Source organism: Crassostrea angulata, chromosome 3 (genome assembly GCF_025612915.1).
Source record: "Crassostrea angulata isolate pt1a10 chromosome 3, ASM2561291v2, whole genome shotgun sequence".
NCBI lineage: Eukaryota > Metazoa > Mollusca > Bivalvia > Ostreida > Ostreidae > Magallana > Magallana angulata.
The window spans coordinates 9,533,009-9,555,003 of record NC_069113.1 but is presented as its reverse complement, the minus strand read 5'-3'; the positions used below and the strand labels follow the sequence as shown (position 1 = coordinate 9,555,003).

Genomic DNA, 21,995 nt, shown 5'->3' with positions numbered 1-21,995 from the left:
TACGGATCTCGGAAGTAGATGCAGAACCGCAATTTGAATGATAAGGTGAAAATAGGGCCAGGAATTAAAGAGAACTATCTCAATGGAATCGTCCCTATTTTTGATGTGTAAAGATAAGGTCTGATATATAAAATGAAGTTTAATTATGTCAACAATGTCAAGGAATCAAAATTTTATGTTGACAACAGAAATGTTGTTGTTAATGATGACATGTGGTGATAAAACCTGTTTAAATTCGAAAGTCCAAATAAAAAAATACAAAACAGGAGCAGAGCAAACACATAAAACATAATATTGATTGTACATAATATACATGTATAATTATGATTAAAAAAAAACCAAACAAAAAAACCCCCCAAAAACCCCCAAAAAACATTTACAGCATTACTGTAGAGTGGTTATTTACGCGTGGGGGAAATTTACACTAGTTACGCGGTTAGCTTAAATCCGCGTATAATAACCCTGCGCGTAAAAAAGTTAAAAGTTGCGTGTGGTATAATTCATGCATCCACGTATTTAATTCCCACGTGTATTGTTTGACTTCAGAAAACGCGTACTTTACCACCAGCGTAAATAACCACTTTTACTTATAGAAAACCAAAACAATCCAAACAAAGTTTACAGAACCTCTAGAAACAAGGGGCTGTTACATGTATAATCAGTGCTTTAATTCTCATTTTTGGAATAAATATTCTTATGAAAGAAGACCACTCCGAATTGGTTGCAATATATTATGCGCATTATTTCTTCTTTCGTCGGAACAATACATACGAATTTTCACGCTTTTTTTCTATCCGGACGAGATAGAATTAAAGACTTTTCCTTTTTACTTAGGATCACATCTGTATTGTAACCCCGGGGAGGCCATCATTTAATCACATATGTCGGAACAAAGGGATGTGTTATTGACATAATATTTCATAGTGAATCAAAATATTCTCTAGAACATAACATTATTAGATACAATGTAATCACTCATGGTATGGCAATTTGTCAAAGCTTGTTAACCAGATGGGAGACCCAATTTAACTCAATCAGAGATACCAATTAACCATATAATGATGCATTTTAGTTTCACAGTTAGTACGTAATTTTATACCTATAGAAATATATTAAACAGAAATTATATGCCCTCTAACATAGAATGTAATGTTGCGATTACATTACAGATTAAAGGTGGAATGTTTTAAAGTGATTATAGGGCATACTAATCAGAATGAGTGTAAACGAAACAAGCCAAAAATCATAAATCTGCATTTGTATTTTGTTGTTTTTTTTCATTTCTTAATTTTTTTTCGTCAAAAGATTTCGGGTCATCAACCGACAGAGTGCAAGCCTAGGAATTATAAATTATTTCATTTTACTACATTAATTTTTCTTTCCTCACAAGACCGATAATATGTAATTTATCCTTTTAAAGTTATATCTTTATCTGTAATAATATTTGTAACCAACATCCAATACATAATAAAAATCATTTTGAAAAACATTACCTGTCAATTCAGAAACTAAAAATCTGAACAAAATTTTCACGCTTTACAACTATCGAAATGTAGCTTTTAACTCAATATGTCAGTTCCTAAATCTAATGGATGGGGTGTATGCCTCTGCGCTTAAATGATAATTAGCATAGTCTGTGAACCACAGAGCGTATAGCTATATAGATTGTTATGTGAGAATGAATCGTCAAACCCTGGCGTAAATACTACTGTTAGTGGTAGATCCTCTCAGTGTGCGATCGTTCATCTCCTTGGCTAAGCAGCTACTACTGGCTTAGGATTCAGAGAGTCACTTGTCATCAAATCGTATTAATCGGAGCTTCAAGTGCTGTCCGTGTTGTCCGACTTCAGAGAAACATTAATTTGATGAGCCTTACTTGCAACCTGATTTATGAATACCGTTCAGGTAATTTTGTCGATCTTTACAAATTCAATTTCATATAGAGAGGTGTACATTACATTATTAGGTATGATAAGTATAATGTCTAAAAAGATACATTATTGGATTTTTATAATTAGGATTTTTTCTGTAAGGTACTTATATTTTTCAGTTTTGTTGTCTCATATGATAATGGCATTTCAATAAAAAAACTATTGACTTGCTATTCAGAACTTTTTCGATAACTGTGTAGTAAAGGCGTAAAATTAGATATACATTAATGATTCTCGCTGATGTATCTATAAAAACCCCTGTATTACGCACGCCTTACCGGTTTTTATAAGAGAGTATACATGTTTTAATTTGTTGACAGTAACTCGGGGAAAATACTTGTATAATGTATACTTGCATAATGCGTAACAACTTTAATTCAATTTGTTCTAAACCATTATCCAATCGTAACTTTCATTTTTTTAAATTTCAATATTAATAGACAATAAAAAATGTTTCAATTCACGTTTTTCTGGGGTCAATCAGACAGTAAAACAGTATTTTGTTGTATGACTTCCCCTGCTTGAGGTTAACAATATTTATAAAACACATCATTTCATTGTTACATTAATATTTCAAAGGGATGTAAATATTTCCGTTCAGAGTGCATGGATTTTTTATTTATACATTCAATTGAATTATATTTTGTTTTTCAGAATCGACGCATTTTCTTAAACATGTAGCTAAAGAAGTGTCTGAATCGGACAAGTTTTCTAAAATTCCACCCGCACATATCTGTTTATCGTAAAATCGTCAAAAGAACTGTATCAGAACCAAAACGCAGAAAGCTCATTTTGTGAGAGCCATTAATTACCTGCATAGTAGTGTTCGGAAAGGGAGCAATTTCCTCATAATGAATGGATCTATAAACAATACAACGGAAGTTCGGGGCGATTTGTGTCCGCGCGTTGGTGTGGTTTCATGGTATTCTTGCATCTTTGAGTTGTATGCTCCTTCGGCTTTTTTTGTTGATAAATATGTTAGTCCGATCCTATACTTCATTGGTCTCGTTGGAAATCTTTTGACAATTAAAATATGGAGTCGAAGAATACGCAAGACGAACACTTCGGCATTGTACCTTACAGTTCTTGCAGTTTCGGACCTTGTGTTGCTGGCATTGCACAGCGTGATGGAACTACAGTTCACGTGGAATGTGAGTACGTTGAACAAACTTGTCTGGTGTCCGACTTTCTTTGTGTTTTACATGTTTGCTCAGTATATGAGTCCACTACTTATAATGGGGTTCACTCTAGAACGATTCATATCTATCGCCATCCCATTCAAAGGTGAGCGCTTTTCAAGGAGAAATCGGGGAGCTTTGGAGATTGTTGCAATAATCATTCTCTCCCTCTTGCTAGCAGTGCCTCAGGTCTTTGGATGGACAGTGTTTCCAGATGGAGAATGCCAGGGCACAGGGATAAAGTTTTTCGAAATTTGGATCTGGGTCAGTGATATTCTTGTTTTTTGTGCATTTCCGTTGGCGTCGTTGATACTGAATATCCTGGTTATAAATGCTCTGTCCCGCTCCTTTAGGCTGCGAAGAGATACAGTTCCATCGTTCAAACTGAATAGTTTCAGTAGCAAACTTTTAAAAACGAGACGAAAGGAACAGACTAAGGTAGCAAGGGACAGTTTCGAATAAAGTACCCGTCAAAATTTTTGTAAAATTGAGAGTTGCTGCACTTGAAGGCTTATGATTGTTGCTAAAATTCATGAAATGATTTTTAATGATTATCATTAGTTAGAGGGGTGTCTGTTGTTGAAATTGATATGCAATATGTAGGCCCCTTATGTTAGGTACATGAGAATCAGAAGTAAAATGCGAAACCTGCGGCTATGACTGTTGTGCTGACTTTACACAGTGAAATTGCAAGTTACAGACGGGAGGTAAAATAACACGAAAAGTAGGTGGATGGGACATTGTAAACTATACACTGGTAAGTTTCTGACATGTGATAGTGCAACATGCACGCGGTACGGAAGGTCAACCCTCTGCAGGGAATTAGCTGGGGGAGGTCTAAAAAGGTGAAAAATCATGAAAAATAAGCAAAATATTAAAGGGTCAAAATCTCATAAAAACCAGTATGTAGAGAATTTTACAGGTTTTGACTAGTAATTTTCTTCAGAAATTGGTGATTGGCCTTATAAAGAGTGAATTAAAGGTATTTGTGCTGAATGGGAACTGAGGAAATTCTAGTTACAGAGTTCCGAAGACATGCATCTCTCGGCTACAGTGAATTGTATCAAAAAAACTGTCCCCTGCCACCTTCAAGACTACATGGTATTTTCATATTTCTCCTTTAACTGTAATTTTGAGGGGATTTTGTACCATAAGTAATACATTTTGTAAAAATGGATGATTTTCTTGGCTATAGATGTCAATACATGATTTATTAGCTAAAATATTGAAGGGGAGTAACTCCCTCTTAAATGTGTAGAATGACCACCACTAGAGTAAATTGGCTAAGAGAGTAGGTATTTCCTATCCTGATGACAATTAATAGGCTTAAGTTAATTACTGAGATAAGAATAGATACTTTAAAACAGTTTTTATCAATTAAATCATTAAATTTATGAATTTGCAGCCATTTTGCTGTCTGATTTTACGAAATAACATTAAGCCATTTGACTTATATCACCCAATTTTTTTAAAACAGCATATTTTTATTTTAAATGAACTTTACATGTAGACAAATGCAGTTATCAAAGTATACAATATGTCAAAAAACTCAAGTTTTTGCTCCTTCCTATCAAAAAATGGTATTTTTGATGTATTTTCAGAATTGAAAAAGCCACCCCCTCTTTCCAATGGACTTCATTACCATTACATGTAGGATATGTAAATGTACATTTGACCTTGAAATAACATCTGCTATGATAATTTCTCTTGAGATGAATAAAAAACAACATATTTTTACCCTTTTATTATATATATGCATCAAAAATGTAGAAAAACATGTAAAATTTGAATATTTTTCATGGAATTATCATCCGTCCCCAGGTACCCGGGTGTGTTTGAATTTCATTTTAATTAAACGCACACATCACACTTGTAGGTCTTACTAATTTAGCAAAGTTAAAAGGAGACTAGAAACCAGAATATGTAAGATATCCACTAAATATGATTATAGGCTTAGTTTTTCATGAAAACAAGAAATCACATGTAGTGCAACATGACTTTTTCTGAATAAAAATGCTACAAATCATCCATTTACCATAAAAGATCAATTTTAGATATCAGTGATGGTTGTTTTCAAATATGTGTAAGAAATGATTTAAGGAAACTGCCAAAAGTTTCATAATATTAGGTTAAAATGTTCAAACTAATCCTTCTTGTGAAAATCAAAAGATGGGGGGAGGGTATACATGTAGAGGGATTTCTAAGTGATGTGATGCTTTTATCATGATAATATCAAGCAAATGTATGTAGTATTGAATAAGGTTTCTTATTTAAGGAGGTTGGACAACAGTTGACCTCTAAAAGATTAGGTAAAGATGCTTTTTTATGGAGAGCCCTATGAATCTGTGTTAAATAGAGGAAAGTGGAAATGGTGGGTTTACTTAAATGGCCATATTTTTCTTAAACCTCAATGGAATTGTCAAAATGTGGTGTACTTTTTCTCAGAATAGCATAAACCTTTTAATTTTAAGACAAGATGACTTTTCAGAGAATGTTAGTGTATGTTAAAGGTAGCAAGGGACAGTTTCGAATAAAGTACCCGTCAAAATTTTTGTAAAATTGAGAGTTGCTGCACTTGAAGGCTTATGATTGTTGCTAAAATTCATGAAATGATTTTTAATGATTATCATTAGTTAGAGGGGTGTCTGTTGTTGAAATTGATATGCAATATGTAGGCCCCTTATGTTAGGTACATGAGAATCAGAAGTAAAATGCGAAACCTGCGGCTATGACTGTTGTGCTGACTTTACACAGTGAAATTGCAAGTTACAGACGGGAGGTAAAATAACACGAAAAGTAGGTGGATGGGACATTGTAAACTATACACTGGTAAGTTTCTGACATGTGATAGTGCAACATGCACGCGGTACGGAAGGTCAACCCTCTGCAGGGAATTAGCTGGGGGAGGTCTAAAAAGGTGAAAAATCATGAAAAATAAGCAAAATATTAAAGGGTCAAAATCTCATAAAAACCAGTATGTAGAGAATTTTACAGGTTTTGACTAGTAATTTTCTTCAGAAATTGGTGATTGGCCTTATAAAGAGTGAATTAAAGGTATTTGTGCTGAATGGGAACTGAGGAAATTCTAGTTACAGAGTTCCGAAGACATGCATCTCTCGGCTACAGTGAATTGTATCAAAAAAACTGTCCCCTGCCACCTAAACAACGAAGTTTACGAGTCTCCACGGTAACACTTTTATGTGTCTCTTTCTACAGACTTTTTACTGTTATTCCAGTTGCTATAATTTTTGCGCTACAATACAGGATCCCAACCGGCGACGAAACTCTATCCGTCAGTGAAATTGGGAAAGATTCCACATGGAAGACATTTTTTGACTATCTTATTGCGAAGAAGATAATTGACGAGATCGGGCTATCACAATATTCACTTAATTGTTTTCTCTATTATCTGACAGCAAATTATTTTCGGAACGAAGTATGTCGTCTTTTTCGGTCATTAACTGAATGCAGAGTTGGGATAACGGAGTTTCGAGGGCGAAGACGCGGCACGGAGAGTTCTAGTAAAGGGACACTTCTCAGTACGCAGAAGTCTTTCTATGACTGAGAGAGCATTTAATGAAAGTGACGACATTTTGTTTGGGGAAGTCTGTGATAATACGACTGCAACATATTTCGGTTCTAAATGTCAAGATAAATCGAATTATTTTCAATCAAACAGTTCATCGTTTGAAAACGTTTTCTTATTTGACATGGATATGATTTTTTAATATATTTTTTGTACATAAAAATTGTACTTTTAACGCCAATGTAAGTTCATCTTTGTTGACAGTAAAACTTGTTATATACATGAGTTGAAAGATCAACAAGTAAGCGGAATGAGCACAAATCAACTTTTTAACAGGGCTTTTAAATAAGTTCTATTGTACGGTAAAGATCCCTTTCAAGTGGAGAAAATTATATATGTGTGTGTGTGTGTGTGTGTGTGTGTGTGTGTGTGGATATATTAAAAATAGAAAATAGTTAAACGTGTATTTATTCCCGAAACCTTTGTAAGCTATGATAATGGAATACATGGGTGGCGTAAGATCAATGTAAACACGAGTATTAGCGCTCAATTTCTTTCTGTTTGGCGGAAGTGATCAATACCATTCATATGACCTTTACGATAACGCTGTGATAATAATTATGTCAGTGCCGTTGTTGCCTAGTTTCCAAAAATCCAGATATGCTACAAATTATTTTCAAATCAAATTCAAATTTTACTGGGAAAATTTAATTTTCCATATGGAACACTTTAAAAAATTCATGTCTAATTTTCTAAATTTCTTTTAGGAATCTTATTTGCAAAAGTACGAGGGTTGATCCTAGAGTAATGTCACAGATGCAATAAAATCACGAAAAATTGACGTAAAATGACAACAATTTGTGCTTTGAGATATCTTAACCTTTTTCAATTCAGATATGAAAATTTTAATGCATATGAAAATTATTTCTGAAGATGATATATTTCAAAGAGCGTAAGGTAAGGATAGACGCCGCACGCCAGTGACGTCATTTCTGAATCCTTGGGCGTTCTGGTAGAACTTCATTATTTAGTCCTATATAAGAATTGGCCATGGTGCTCTATTCACATATTATTTTTCAGTAAGTAAATAATTACTCTTTTTGTAATTGAAGGAGTAGTATATTGGATTATTTAATGTGCGATCAGTTTTATCGATGGCTCTTCAAAATGTCATGAACGTAATTTTAAAATATAGCTGATACCAGAAGAACCTAGCTTAAATTTTCCTTCAAAGCGTATGTTTTCTGACTATCTAATTTAGTTATTAACATAATATATGCTCATATTGGAACCATGTTAAGGGTACCGTGTTCACTCGCACTCACCTTTAGGTTCATATATGAATTCCAGTATATTTTCTAATAATTTTTATCTTTCGAAGCAAAAAATAGCATCATATCACTATTCACATGTCCGGCTTTTTTATTCTGTGGTCGAGAGACAAAAGGCACTGCGTAGTTAACCGAAATGGACGGTAAAGTTTCCTAATGGTTTAAAACAGTTAGAAAAAGTCTGTGTCATATCTGTTTTAAAATATAGTGTTGCTTGAATCTTTTTTCAAATGTTGAGCCATGTTATTAAATCTGAATTAAAAACCTAAAAAAAGACATAATTTTATGACACGGCGATGTCACGTATATATCATGTTATAAACATTCATATCTTTTTAATTATTCAGCGAGGCTATCAAATTTTTCATTTGATTAAAATTTTGATTGGGATAATTTTAATGTATCATTTTATACAATACAGCTCCCATGAGAAGCGCTGTGCATAGTGTGACATTACTTTTGGATCAACCCTTGTATAAAGATATCTGTTAAAGGAATATACCAGAACGAAGGTGGCAGTTTTGCACTAGACTAAGGTGCATGTATCGTAAATTCAGATATGTCATATGATAGACCATTGCAGAAAGAATTAATAACCACATATATTATTAATGTATCTCACCTGTCAGGTAAGATAAAGGTTCATAGTAAATTTCATGGACGGGTTCGACTGATTGATGTCTTTTTACACAGCTTGAATCAAATTCCTACAGGAACTACTTTTCTCCTGTAGGAAATTTAATTCCTGTGAGAGTTTTAGAAAACCCTTTAGGATTTTAAAAATTTCCTGTAGGAAAAATATTTTTCCTAAGGAAATGTTAATTTCTGTGTGAAATATTAATTTTTAAAGGTAAATATTTCACCTGTCATGTGAGACGCGCTAAAAACAAAAGTTGTTATATACTCTCTAGGCAATAGTATATCAATAGATATGTAGGCATGTTTACGAAACTGCATACATGTATTAAGCGGGTGCAAAAATTCCATCTTGGTATTGGCAAAAGTATCCAGAAACAATAGAAAATAAGCATTCCTAAAGCACTATAAACATTGTAAAATGACGGGGGAAAAATCAGCTCAAATTGAGACCATGTCGCTCTAAGATGTGGTAACAGTTGTGGATTTTGGGATCATGAGCATTAGAGTCAAGGTTAAACTACTCTGAATACATGAATACATGGTCTTCCCAAGGTTCAAACTACTCTTGGTACTTTTATAATCATGAATGTTTTTGTACTAACACTGCAATCATTCAGTGAAACAGAAAAACAGTTCAGATTGTCTGTTTTGAATCACCCCTCTATCGCTTTAGTTTTCAATACACATCTAATTGTAAAAAGTCTACAAGGATTTTCCATTTACAAACTATTTATACATATAATCAAAGGCGTTTCAGGCAGCATCATCCCTTTCAATTTGCGGATTAATGGGTTTTTATACATTGGTTTGTCTAAAATTGGAACGGGTTCCTTGTTTTACCAACAGTTTATAAAATAAAAACAATCTTGATCACACATAACAGGTAATACTTACTGTGCATACTTTTGAAAAAACCTTATTTTCAACGAATTATGCAGTTTTCTTTTAACTACCACTAGGTTTTTTGTGTGTACTTAAGCTCATGGTATAGCTTGTCTAAGAGTTCACTTGCCAATTATCAGTTTTTTCACATAATTACATTTAACGATGTCAGGAAATAGTACTAATTTGCCTAAAGCAGCACATTTATTGTTGTACAAAGTTTTGGTTACATGTATACTATCTACAACAAATTGAATACAATTTTTTGTATATAAGATATCACTTCTTTGTATGCTTTGACATATATCTAACACGGTACTCAATGCGAGGCCTTGATTGTCCCTCGGATTATTCAGCATTACAGAATATTCTGTATCGGCTTATGGTGTATTGGAGGGTTATAGGTGCAAGAAATCAAATTAATGAAGAACGCGTTGTTCCTCGTATAGAAACACTTGCTACATAATTTGCTTTTTTTAATTACAAATAGTCGTGAGAAATATTTCCTGTAAATCTGTATATTGTATGCTTGGTTAAAAATTAACTGTTGAATAACAGGGCAACTTTTTAACGTTTGCAAAACGTCCGTTGCATCTCAGCTACAGTGTAAAACTTGTATAAATTATGGTTAATATAACTAGTTTTAACTACTCGAATTCTAACATTTGCCTGTTAAATATATTTTACCAGAAAACGTTATCAAAGTTTTAAGTTATAATGGCACATAATACTCTTTTCAAAACACACTTAATATCAGCTTAATCTAAATGTTAATTTGGTTAAAACTAAAGCTCCATACTTCAAGTGCCTAATATATGAAACAGCGTATGGAGAGTCTTAGTTATGCATAAATTTAATGAACGCAGTTCTATCACTACCTCGAAAGTTTGAAATAAACCTTAATTGCTATTCTGCATTAACTCGATAAGTTTTTCTGATGTTTTTGCAGTGTTTACTGATAACTTATAACTAGTATGCTACCACTCAATACATGTAGCTATCATCTCACTCGCTCAATAATAGTGTTAATTAAACGCTAATTTAAATAAAATGAGAAGACAATTAATTAGGAATTGTCTAAGGAGATCTTTGTTAGACATCCCCTACACGTCCATGGAACTGACCCTTGTTTTCTTTTTAGTAGATTCTTTTTCCAAAGCCAACCGTTTGCCGATTTTTTCCTGCAAAAAGAATAGTGCTGTTACTATCTTTTTAAATTAGAGACTATTATGTACAAAGCTTTTAAAGTTACAAAAATTTATGAGATATTTTTCCTATACGTTCTAGAAAACAAAATGATCATCAAGCTTACGATATGCAAATAAAACTATCTCTTTTATAAATACTCGTTGTGATCAATAGCATAGCATTGATAGTTCAAGACGAAGTGAAATAATCTTATCAGTTATATTTAGACATTTTTTGACATTGCAAGAAAGAGTCTACCTGATATTTTCTTTCAATTTTCTTAACATTTGAGTATCTTTGGTAACCCTAAAAATAAATAAATATTACAATTAAAAAAAAAGAAAACTGATTAAGTCGGTTGAAGTCAAACCCTTTTTAAAACAGCGAATGAAGAGAGAATTATTTATATATTTTCCGAGGACAGTGTACCGATAATGAAGAATTTTCTTTAAAACTTCTAAGTCTATTAACGGAGTAGTACATACAGAGAGAGAGAGAGAGAGAGAGAGAGAGAGAGAGAGAGAGAGAGAGAGAGAGAGCTGGATTTGACATGTATGCTAAATACACTTGTGAAAAATCGGTCAAATTACTATAATTGTGATTTTAATCAGAACATATTCGAACTTACTGGGTGTGTTTGCTGTTTTGACATTATGAAGTTAGTGACGTGCAGTGAGCGTTACCACGTTGTCCATTCATATACATGACTTTTGCTCAATTCTATCTATGACCTATTATTTGTTTTCGGTAAAATGCCTTGAACAACGGTATAATTCACGTGTTTTGGTCAGTCAGTGCATAGAGTTGTTATTTGGTACAATTTCAAATTGTATTTGAAAACATGTTTGTTTATGATGACACTCTACCCTACACCTGGCACAAATACGTTACTTATTACCGAAGCTGTTTTAACTTATCACCATGCATTAGACCATGAAATGAACACAGATAAGGAATTCCTTATTTAAAAATAAATTTCACTTTCCATTTTAAGTAAAGAACTCTACTTACGCTGATGACAACGCTGATAATGAACATAACTTGAAGACAAGCAAAGCTGGAAGCGAACACAATGAAGGCATCACGGTCTGCCTCTGCCCCTGCCGCCGCGCCCTCTATCAAGGTCACCACACCGTGCCAGATACAGACAAGGTACAGAAAAATCATGCTACCCAGGATGTACCTATCCTGTTTTGAAAACATCAAAGCAAATTTATATTATAAGTAGTTCACGGTTGCATAAATTTCAATCCACCTAATACCCCCATGTTGACAACTTTGGAAATACAGGAGCGCTCAATGGCTCGAAGTCCGACCTCTCGGAGTTTTTAATCTCTCGAAGTAACCTGGGTACCGTCATACATATTTCATTGTTTCATTGTAGTTAACGGCTGGGGCTAGCGTGGTTTGTTAATTAGTTGATTACATTAGTAACACTACCCTATTTATTCCTTCAAAGGGTAAATTGTTGATTTGCAAATGACCATTTACAAAAAAATGTGAAATTAAGCAAAAGATGTGTATTTTTGTAATTTTTTTGCTTACACAAGTAAAACTGTACTATTTGTACCTTCAAAGGGTAAATTGTTAATTTGTAAAGGATCAATTTCAACAACTTGTTACATTAGGCAAAAGATGTGTATTTTTGTATTATTTTGCTGCTATTGCAATATATAATGATACAAGAATTAATAATTCCATGCATGGCTACATTTTTATAATACTGGTATTTCTCGGTTCACAATATTTTCATGAATACTCACCAGATGAGTTAAGTAAGATATCTTGGGTATGGATTGGTTGGCGACAAACTTGAACGCCACGCCAGTTAGAACCAATGTAAAGGACAGCTGGAGACGGTTTTGTGGCAAGCCCCTGTCCACAGCAAAAGTCGCCAATGACAGGGAACTAATCAATGTCTGAAATAAATAAAATAATCTTAGAAAAAACCTTATTTCCTCTGTATATTATTATAAAATAGAATCATAATTAAATCCATCGAATAAACTTGCGCCTGAGACCTTAATCAAAAATTAGAAAGACGGGTTTTATATTAATCCGTGTAATCAAAATTCATTAAAAAACCATATTATAAGATTTCCAAAAAGGACTTTGTAACTTAAAACTGCACGGTCGTAATGAAACTTGATCTTATTGTTTCTTTGTATTAATTTCCTTCAATCTCCGGCTTCTGGTACCCAATGTGATTACAATTGTCTCGACATTTGCGAAAGATTGAAGTACATGTATACTTGTTGTTTAAAACCTACTAAGTACACGGCAACAAACTAGCCAAAACTTTAACACGTGGTTGTTTTTCGAATTAATTTTCATATTATGAGTTTGTTTGAATTATTTTGAAATCTTCTATACTTTATTTTATACTCATCGACGCCTAGCTAGCATACTAAGTAAATGACTAAGCTAGGCAAGAACGTCTATTATAAGTGATTAGGTTTGTTACTGGCTGACTATAGAAATATATCGGGTTGATCAGGCGGCGATGCGAGGCCAAGTCATCTATGAGACATCAATGCGATATATTTCTGTAGTCAGACAGTAACAAACTAATACGTTTTACGGAAGACAATCGAGTGTGACAATAGTTTCATAAGAAGCGATGATCCTCAAAAATCCATACATAAAAGTGGCTGACATTTCGTCCAATTTAACACAATCGATCTCTTAAAAATTTCATCCTCACCGTTTAAAAAGTCTTTAAAAATCTTTGCTGCGCCCTCGTTCTTTTGTTATGTTTTGTTGTTGTTTAATTTTTAACTTTTTCTCCCTTCCCTACACAGAGGTTTGAGCAAATCTCGACGCTATCGTTTTATTCTGCTCCATACACAACAATGTAACGTCATTTCAAAAGGCAACTACTTAAATTCAAAAGTAATTTTAAAGGGAAACTACTCCAAGAACATACTGAGTGTGGTTTTTTATTTAAAAATTATGAAGTGGCGGGATGAGTTGGCGAAGCGTCGGCCATATTGCCGAATATTAATTCTCACCAGACTGATATAGATATATATCTAGCAGTAACGTGTCATGTTTAAACCAATGAAGTTTGACATTTCAGTCAGAGGAAAATTAATGAAAATAATTAAATTGGAATTATTTAAAGGGCTGTATTATTCTCAGGTGACCGTTTAGGCCCTTAGCTCTGGTCTTTTAACGTCTTGTTAGAAATGTGCATACCTTAATGCTTATTTTTTTTCAGTTTGTTTTCATAGTTAACCTATTTGTTCTTTGAATATAAATGGCAATAACTGTAATTTAATCGTACAATATTTCTATAGTACAGGGTATAAATTCTAAAGAAAATTCTAAGGAAAGGTTGAGTAAATAAATATCACATGTATCTTGAAAATATATTTTTCCAAAAACGTGAAATTTGTTCAAAACATCAAATCTAGGGACGTCTTTGTATCTCAAATCAATACTTATATAATTTTGTATATGGGATTAATGGACGTAGATTTATGGTACTTGAACAATATTGATTTTAAAGCATTTCATATATATGTACATAAAAATTACCATGATAAGCATCACATTCCAGATGAAGAATCCGGCCCGCCTTCCTGCAAAACACCCGGCAACGACGGTTGGGTTTTTGAATTTTGGATTCGTATAAGCTTTGGTTGTAACTTTTGGTGTAAAAGAAACGCATTCGTGGAGAGTCCACTCTTGTTCTTTTGCAAAACTGTCAATTTGTACACTGGACATCTCTTCAAGATCCTCCTCCAGCTCAACTTCCGCTTCCGATAGTTCTGTGCTGATGATCAAGGTCAAGTCCTTTGAAAAAAAAAAAAACTACACGTATTGAATGATGATATTCGACATCAGATGTTATGCATTATTTTATGTTTTAATTTTCTAAAGTATAGCAGTGAACATGTGTTTATAACCATATTCATAATATCAAGCACACGTGCAAGTACTTAAATTGAGATTTATACATCAAGAATTGAGATCAAATTATTTTACCAGATTAATCAAAAATGGTTACCCTTTCGTTAAATGTATGGTATATTTGTATATAAATGTAATCATTTTTTTTGTCTCCGTGCACAGATTCTCTTCATCAATCCTTTAATCATTTATTTATTTTAATATTCAGTCATTTTCTGCAAAAATATTCTTTAGAAACATTGCTCTGCTATTTGGATTGCTACATTGTACACATAGAAAACATTCTTGTTCATGTAAACAGAGGAATAACTTCAAGACCAACGACAAATCTGAATGTCAAAAGAGATTAATGCTTTTGAAAACATTCTTGCTCATGTAAAAAGAGGAATAACTTCAAGACCAACGACAAATCAAAATGTCAAAAGAGTATAATGCTTTAGAAAACATTCTTGTTCGGGTAAAAAGAGGAATAACTTCAAGACCAACGACAAATCTGAATGTCAAAAGAGTATAATGCTTTAGAAAACATTCTTGCTCATGTAAAAAGAGGAATAACTTCAAGACCAACGACAAATCTGAATGTCAAAAGAGAATAATGCTTTTGTAGAAAACATTCTTGTTCGGGTAAAAAGAGGAATAACTTCCAAGACCAGCTACAAACCTGAATGTCGAAAGGGAATAATGCTAGTTCCAGATTTTCGGAAAAGGTTGCTTTCAGCCTGTGTTTTTGTACAATGTACGCCTCGCCTTCGTCATAGTGCCGCATTACTTTCCATTCGGAATGTTTGCTTTCACTCAGAACATTTTGGAACACTATCTTTGGGTCCCAGTAGTTTTCATACTGGAATTTCTTGCTCTATTAAGTTTACGATATTCCATTTAAGCATCAACATAGTCAACACAAATTAAATACATACACAATGAACAAATAACTTTTATATTTCTGTTTTAAAGAAAATAAGTAAGATTAACCATGAGCATTGCGACCTACCTTTGTTTTTGATATTTCTATGTAGTTTTGCGTAAGACTTTTCTACAGGAAAAAAAATTCATACATCTCGTTAATACATTGAAGAGTAAATATTTTGTTTTAATTTCAACATTTATACAATTGCTAGTTGAGTTTTATTCACATTTCTATTGGGACACTCTCAAATGTTTAGCCATATATCTACATATTATGGATAAGTAAGCTTTCGCTTCATAACTGCCAAACTTCTAATATAGATGGTTTTTAACCATGGTATTAATTACATGTATATTATATTGATTGCACTAATTGTTTATGTGAAGTTTGATTAAGCTCTTACAAGAGATACGTTAGTGACTCACCAGGGCTCCGGTGAGCACCTGCTTCATTCGTTGACCCTCCGTTGCTGGCTTGTCCAGGCTGGGCTCTCTCCATCTTATCTGTACAAACACATCCGCAACAAAAAACTCCTTCAGTGTATCTATTTCTCCCACCTTCAGGAAAACCACTTTAATGTACGCTTTTCTCTGAAATCATATACATGTAGACACGAATAAATTTATGATGATAAAGCAAGTATTATTGTAACAATAGTGTAACTAAAATTATAAACAGTTCATGCAACAAATATATATATATTTTAAATTGTTAGTAGGTTGTTTTAACCCTACAGCAAATTAAGCAAATTTATTCCGGAGTTTGGTCATTTGAGGTGGCTCTACACCTTTACAGTATTTTTTACAAATAAGGGATGATACTAGGTCTTATTGAATTAACTAATGAAAAACTACCCCAAATAGATTGTATAAGAAATTAAGGATCATGTATCTGTCTTCTTTTTTTATAAAATCAAATTTCATTTTGGTGTGTAGATCCACCTTGTAGTACCGTTACGTTGAATTCTAACTTTAAACAAGATGGATGGCAAGTCAGGTTTCCAAACGAAGGGTTCGATAAACTAATCGAATATATGAATTGGAATAAAATCGGAATAAGCAATGATGTCAATTTTTGGCGCTAAGGTTTATTTAATATTAGGATTGATGAAATTTGTATCGATCATTTATTGAATACTCGGCCTCCTTAATCCTGCTCTGTAACTCTGTGACTAGTATTGGTAAAACTAAACTTCCATTAAAAAGTAAGATTGGTTCTTTATTGCATATACATGTATATACCTATTAGTCTAAATCTGATAAAACTAACCTTGACTGCAAGATATTCCCACGTTTATATCAGAACTCAGAGTTTTATTTCTGGATGTATGCCCTTAAAGGAGCATGGTCACGATTTTGGTTCCAGTCTTAATGTTTATAATGCTTTGGTAAGACATATCTAATGGTCAAGCAAAATTTGAGTGTCAGTCATCGAGTTATAAACAAAATAGAGAGCTTGCGATTCTTTGTAATGTTTTTGTTTACGTTTTAAATAATAAAAAGAAAACTAGACACGATCTCGTTGCGAGCAACGAGGAGGTCTTCCGTCTGATTTTAGAAATTGAGATTTATGTTCGATCTTGATTTTGCTATTTAACAGCTATACATGATTTAAAACAGGAAAAGAGGATCTTCATTTTAAGTGCCTGATACTATTTTGTTTCAGGTGTTTAGAAATTCGTCACCGTTCTTGAGATATTTCAGAAAGAATATTTTAGGGGCCGCACCTTATCTCCTTATTGGGGCCGCCGAACAAAAATTGTAAGGTTGCATGTTATTAGGTACATTATTTTGAGCATCTTTTCTTTTATACTGCATTTCAAAATATTTTTTCTTTTTGAGATATAGGTTATCAAATTTTTCGACTTTTGCCCCTAAAAATCCTTAATTACGTAACACATGAGAAAAATCATTATAATATTAGGCTACATAACTGTTAGATAAACATATTTGCTTCTATAATCTATTACGAAATACCCCTCGGTAAAGAACTATAGGAAAAAGACTTTAGAGCCCTCTAGGTCCCTAATATTAGGGGCCAGCCCCTTTTTCATGGTATCAAATGAAAGGTCATTTGATTATAAAGACATTTTGTTCAACAAGTGTTCAGAAATCCGTTACCATTCTTGAGATATCTCAGAAAGAATATTTTAGGGGCCGGTCCCTTATCTCCTTATTGGGGCCGCTGAACCAAATTTTTTAGGCTGCATGTTGTTAAGGACATCATTTTGAGCATCTTTTCTTTTATACTGCATTTCAAAATATTTTTTCTTTTGGAGATATAGGTGAGCAAAGTTTTGGACTTTTGACCCCAAAAAATCCTTAATTACGTAACACATGAGAAAATCGTTATACTGCTTGGCTTCATAACTGTAAGATAAACATATTTGCTTCTATAATTTATTACAAAATATCCCTCAGTAAAGAACTATAGTAAAAAGACTATAGAGCCCTCTAGGTCCCTAATATTAGGGGCCAGCCCCTTTTTCTTGGTATCAAATGAAAGGTCATTTGATTATAAAGACATTTTGTTCAACAAGTGTTCAGAAATTCGTTACCATTCTTGAGATATCTCAGAAAGAATGTTTTAGGGGCCGGTCCCTTATCTCCTTATTGGGGCCGCTGAACCTAATTTTTTAGGTTGCATGGTGTTAAGTACATCATTTTGAGCATCTTTTCTTTTATACTGCATTTCAAAATATTTTTCCGTTTTGAGATATAGGTGGTCAAAGTTTTGGACTTCTGACCCCTAAAAACCCCTAATTACGTAACATATGAGAAAATCGTTACACTGCTTGGCTTCATATATGTAAGATAAACATATTTGCTTATATAATTTATTACAAAATATCCCTCGGTAAAGAGTTATGGGTAAAAGACTTTAGAGCCCTTTAGGTCCCTTATTTGAGGGGCCAGCCCCTTTTTCCTGATATCAGCAGAAAGGTCTTGTAAATATAAACTTTTTTTACATTACATGTTTTAACAAAATATTTTCCAGAAAAGAGATAAAGAGAGAAAAGCACAAAAAATTACGACGCTTTTTTAATGTCAATTTTCGAGCCATAGCGAGCTTTGGCGCCAGTAGTGCTAAACATACAAAACAACAATCATGCAAAACTTCAATCTTTCGTTTACCAACCGTAGAAATTTGAGCTCAAAATCTCTTATAGTTTAGGAGAACGGCCGCAGACAAAATACCCATATAAAAAATAGAAAAATCTCAATATCTCCAAAACGGATGTGACGTCATCAGTGCAAAAAATTTGCTATCAACTTCAGACCACTATCTATCACATCTGAAAATTTGATGGAGATCGGTTGAGCCGTTTCTGAGAAATCGCGTGCACAAAAATGGGAAGAAAAAAAAAGAATAAAAATAATAGGGAAAAAGAAACCGAAGAATAACAATAAGGTCTTCCGTTGGAAACGGAAGACCTTAATTACATGTTTAGATCTAAAATGAATGTGACAACGCTGTAAAGTGTTTATTTATGATCAAAACGAACAAGCAGTTAGGCAAATTGGCTTATAAAGAAACTTTTATTATTACATGTATATTGAACAAATGTAAACAAACGCACAGCAAGAGTCGTGTTTACATAACAAAGAATTGTAAGCTCTGTATTTTGGACTGAAACTTAATTTTTGGTTGTTTGATCATTGCATTATACAGTTCTTACGCAAATGGATTACTTATATAAGATTGTAACCAATGAAAATAGAAAAAATAGTTTGACCATAATCGTGACCATTAATTTTTTGATGTTGTTGTTGCTGAAATACATTTATAAGTAAAATACTAGTACATTGGAAATCTGTTTATAAAAGATTAAACTTGTATAAGAGTAATTTAAGCAGCCATAACAGTCATAATAACCTTATTTGAACTGGTTATATGCTACCGATACTGTTTTATGATTTTGTGGGTTAAATTTACGCTCAATAATATGTAAGTTATTAAGTTACCAACAACATAACGTATTAGAACCATTTTAACAAGGCCTTGGACTTTCAATAGGACGTACATGTAACTATATATTTTTGCGTCAAAACAAGTTAAAAATGACGCTGATTTCTAGTGAAATATACACCGATTGCGTAGTCTTAGTTCACAAAGCCAGAAAAATCTTGTTGATTTCAAAGAGCCATATCTGAGTGGCCAGCAATGAAATAGAAACGCCTACGTCACAACGCTGCTTAACACAACTACCCAAAGTCCAAGCTCTTGTTAAAATGGAACAATAATTCTATTATGACAAATCGTACCATATACTTACTACAATGTTGGCTCCGGTACAGGTTTTGGTCTTACATAGACAATCCATATAATATAAGCTGGTTATTATGGCTTTTATCAAATTTTCATTTTGTATATATTCATTAATGAAAGATTAGAAATATTGTGTGAACAAGATCCATGAAAACATCATAATTAAAATGCTTTATTGAAATTGCCAAAGATTTCTCTTACATTTTCAATGTAGTCGATGAGAAAATCCGTTAATTAACACAATTTTGCTTCTTTCAAAGTTACCTTGGTAACTTATTTTTTTATGAAACAATGCATGGTGTATCTTATTCTTTCATGCTAAACTCTTTTAAAACTTTTCCCTTTTTTGATTAAGTGTAAAAACTTACCTTACTTTTTTAGTTCGAGTTGAAAATAGAAATCTATTTAGTGGACATACTTGTATACAGTATACATACCAAAAATTGCAGAACTTTCGATAAAATAAAAACGTGTTTAGCTTGATCATTTAGTGATTTAAATGTTGATTTTTTTCTTACCTTTTCCACTTTTTCCTGGATATCTTCACTCGAACTTGCGCCATTTTCTTGTTCCATATTCTGTACGGATGTTAGCAATCAAGGATTTGATGTCTGCTTGTGGACTAGTAGCCGGATATTTTATTTACAGACCTAACACCTTTATTCAGTTCTCAGCTAACATGCAACTTTATGTTTACATTAAGGTTAGTGGCTTTAAAATTTAATCAATCAATACTATCTATTTTTCTAATTGTTCAGCCCTGGGTAACTTTACTGTTAACCCGCCGATCAATGCTTATTTTTGTATTAAATATAAAGCTTGCTTCGTGAACGTTTTAGAATTATCCTTGTGGTGTTAAGCCAGCTCATCTCCAACCTGTGCTTTGTAGTTTTTCATCCAATCTGCTTCCTTTTTTAGTGTTAATTTGTACACTTGTATTGATCCAGATATTGATCTAGCTGGTGTAATTTCTAAATCCGACAATTGTTGATATAAATGTATTGAATTACGGCAATTGTTCTAATGAGGAGAAAACTCATTAAGGGAGAAGTGTCCTGTTCCAATATAAAGAATAAATGCGAGTTAAAGTAATGACAATTCTCACTTTGTAATTATCTTTCTTTTATTTCAACCAGTATTCATGTATCATTGCTTGATTTCTAAAAGCTTCCTAGGTCTGAGGTATGCATTACCATTTTCAATTCCCATAAAAATCTATCAGCAAATCTTTTTTTAATACATTGTAAATATCGGATTCTTTTACATTGTTACATTGTTAAGCAAACATTCTCAGAAAAGAAAAATCCCGTTCCGACGGTAGCTATTACTTTCACCTGTATTGGCAAAATGATTAAAATGTTTGCTTCTTTCCGTGATTTTCTAATTAGTAATACATATTCAAATGGAATGCAATTCATCGACTATGTAGTTTTGTTGCTGTCAAGAGCAGTAAACCGATGATGTTTTTGTGCATTAAAATAAAAGAGGGACTGATATTGTTTTCTACTGTAATGATCTTGGTACCTTTGTCAATGAACAGTCTACAGTTCAATTATTATGAAACCATTTCATGTACGTAAGAAATTAAATAATAAGTAAGTTTGAAATTTCTTTTTTTATTTATTGACACAAAGATTCTTTAAAAAAACAAATCTAAAAAAGAAATTCTTTTCTTTTATATTCTGCTACGAAGAGAAAATATGCCGCGCACTGGTACATTGATTTATTTTCAGAAAAGATTAGATAATGTTATGTAATCTTTAATTATATTTCCTAACTTGTGGTCCAGTTATCCTAATGCAAGCTTTCTTAAACCAAATTAGAGCAGGCTGTGGTCAACACTCAATTTTAATAAGGAGAACACTTGATTTCACATTATACAGAAGTACTTCTTGTTGTATATTAGTTGATTATCCATACTCGTGATTTCAAGAAAAAAAACGTATGGGTCAATATTTCTGGCAACAATGATGATGACAATAAATACCGAAAAAGACATAGAAGGATCAAAAGTGAAAAAAGGTATTTCGTTACACATGGATGTTACATATTATAAAAATTATTCAGAAAATATGCAGTAAAATTAGACATATTCTTAATTTGTATACACTTATCCAATGGCTTTGAATTGGATAGCTCTATTATTAAACCTTAGACAAGAATAATTGCCTGACGGCTTGCCCGAGGAGATACATTCCTGTCAACCCCGGGGATTGATGAAAGTGTTTT

At 32.9% G+C, this 21,995-nt stretch overlaps 2 protein-coding genes across 2 annotated transcripts; one reads left to right on the top strand and one right to left on the bottom strand.

Moving 5' to 3' along the window:
• Positions 1-1,724: 1,724 nt before the first annotated feature.
• Positions 1,725-7,155, top strand: LOC128175271 (CX3C chemokine receptor 1-like). Its single transcript, XM_052840771.1, has 3 exons — positions 1,725-1,905; positions 2,586-3,542; positions 6,268-7,155. The coding sequence occupies exons 2-3, from the start codon at positions 2,783-2,785 to the stop codon at positions 6,672-6,674; spliced, it is 1,167 nt and encodes a 388-aa protein (XP_052696731.1). The 5' UTR covers positions 1,725-1,905; positions 2,586-2,782; the 3' UTR covers positions 6,675-7,155.
• Positions 7,156-9,400: 2,245 nt separating this feature from the next.
• LOC128175760 (cys-loop ligand-gated ion channel-like) lies at positions 9,401-20,469 on the bottom strand. The gene is made up of 9 exons (XM_052841600.1): positions 20,285-20,469; positions 15,923-16,087; positions 15,582-15,623; positions 15,252-15,446; positions 14,216-14,473; positions 12,439-12,594; positions 11,687-11,863; positions 10,934-10,981; positions 9,401-10,668 (listed from the first exon to the last, which is right to left on the bottom strand). The coding sequence occupies exons 1-9, from the start codon at positions 20,339-20,341 to the stop codon at positions 10,591-10,593; spliced, it is 1,176 nt and encodes a 391-aa protein (XP_052697560.1). The 5' UTR covers positions 20,342-20,469; the 3' UTR covers positions 9,401-10,590.
• Positions 20,470-21,995: the final 1,526 nt, after the last annotated feature.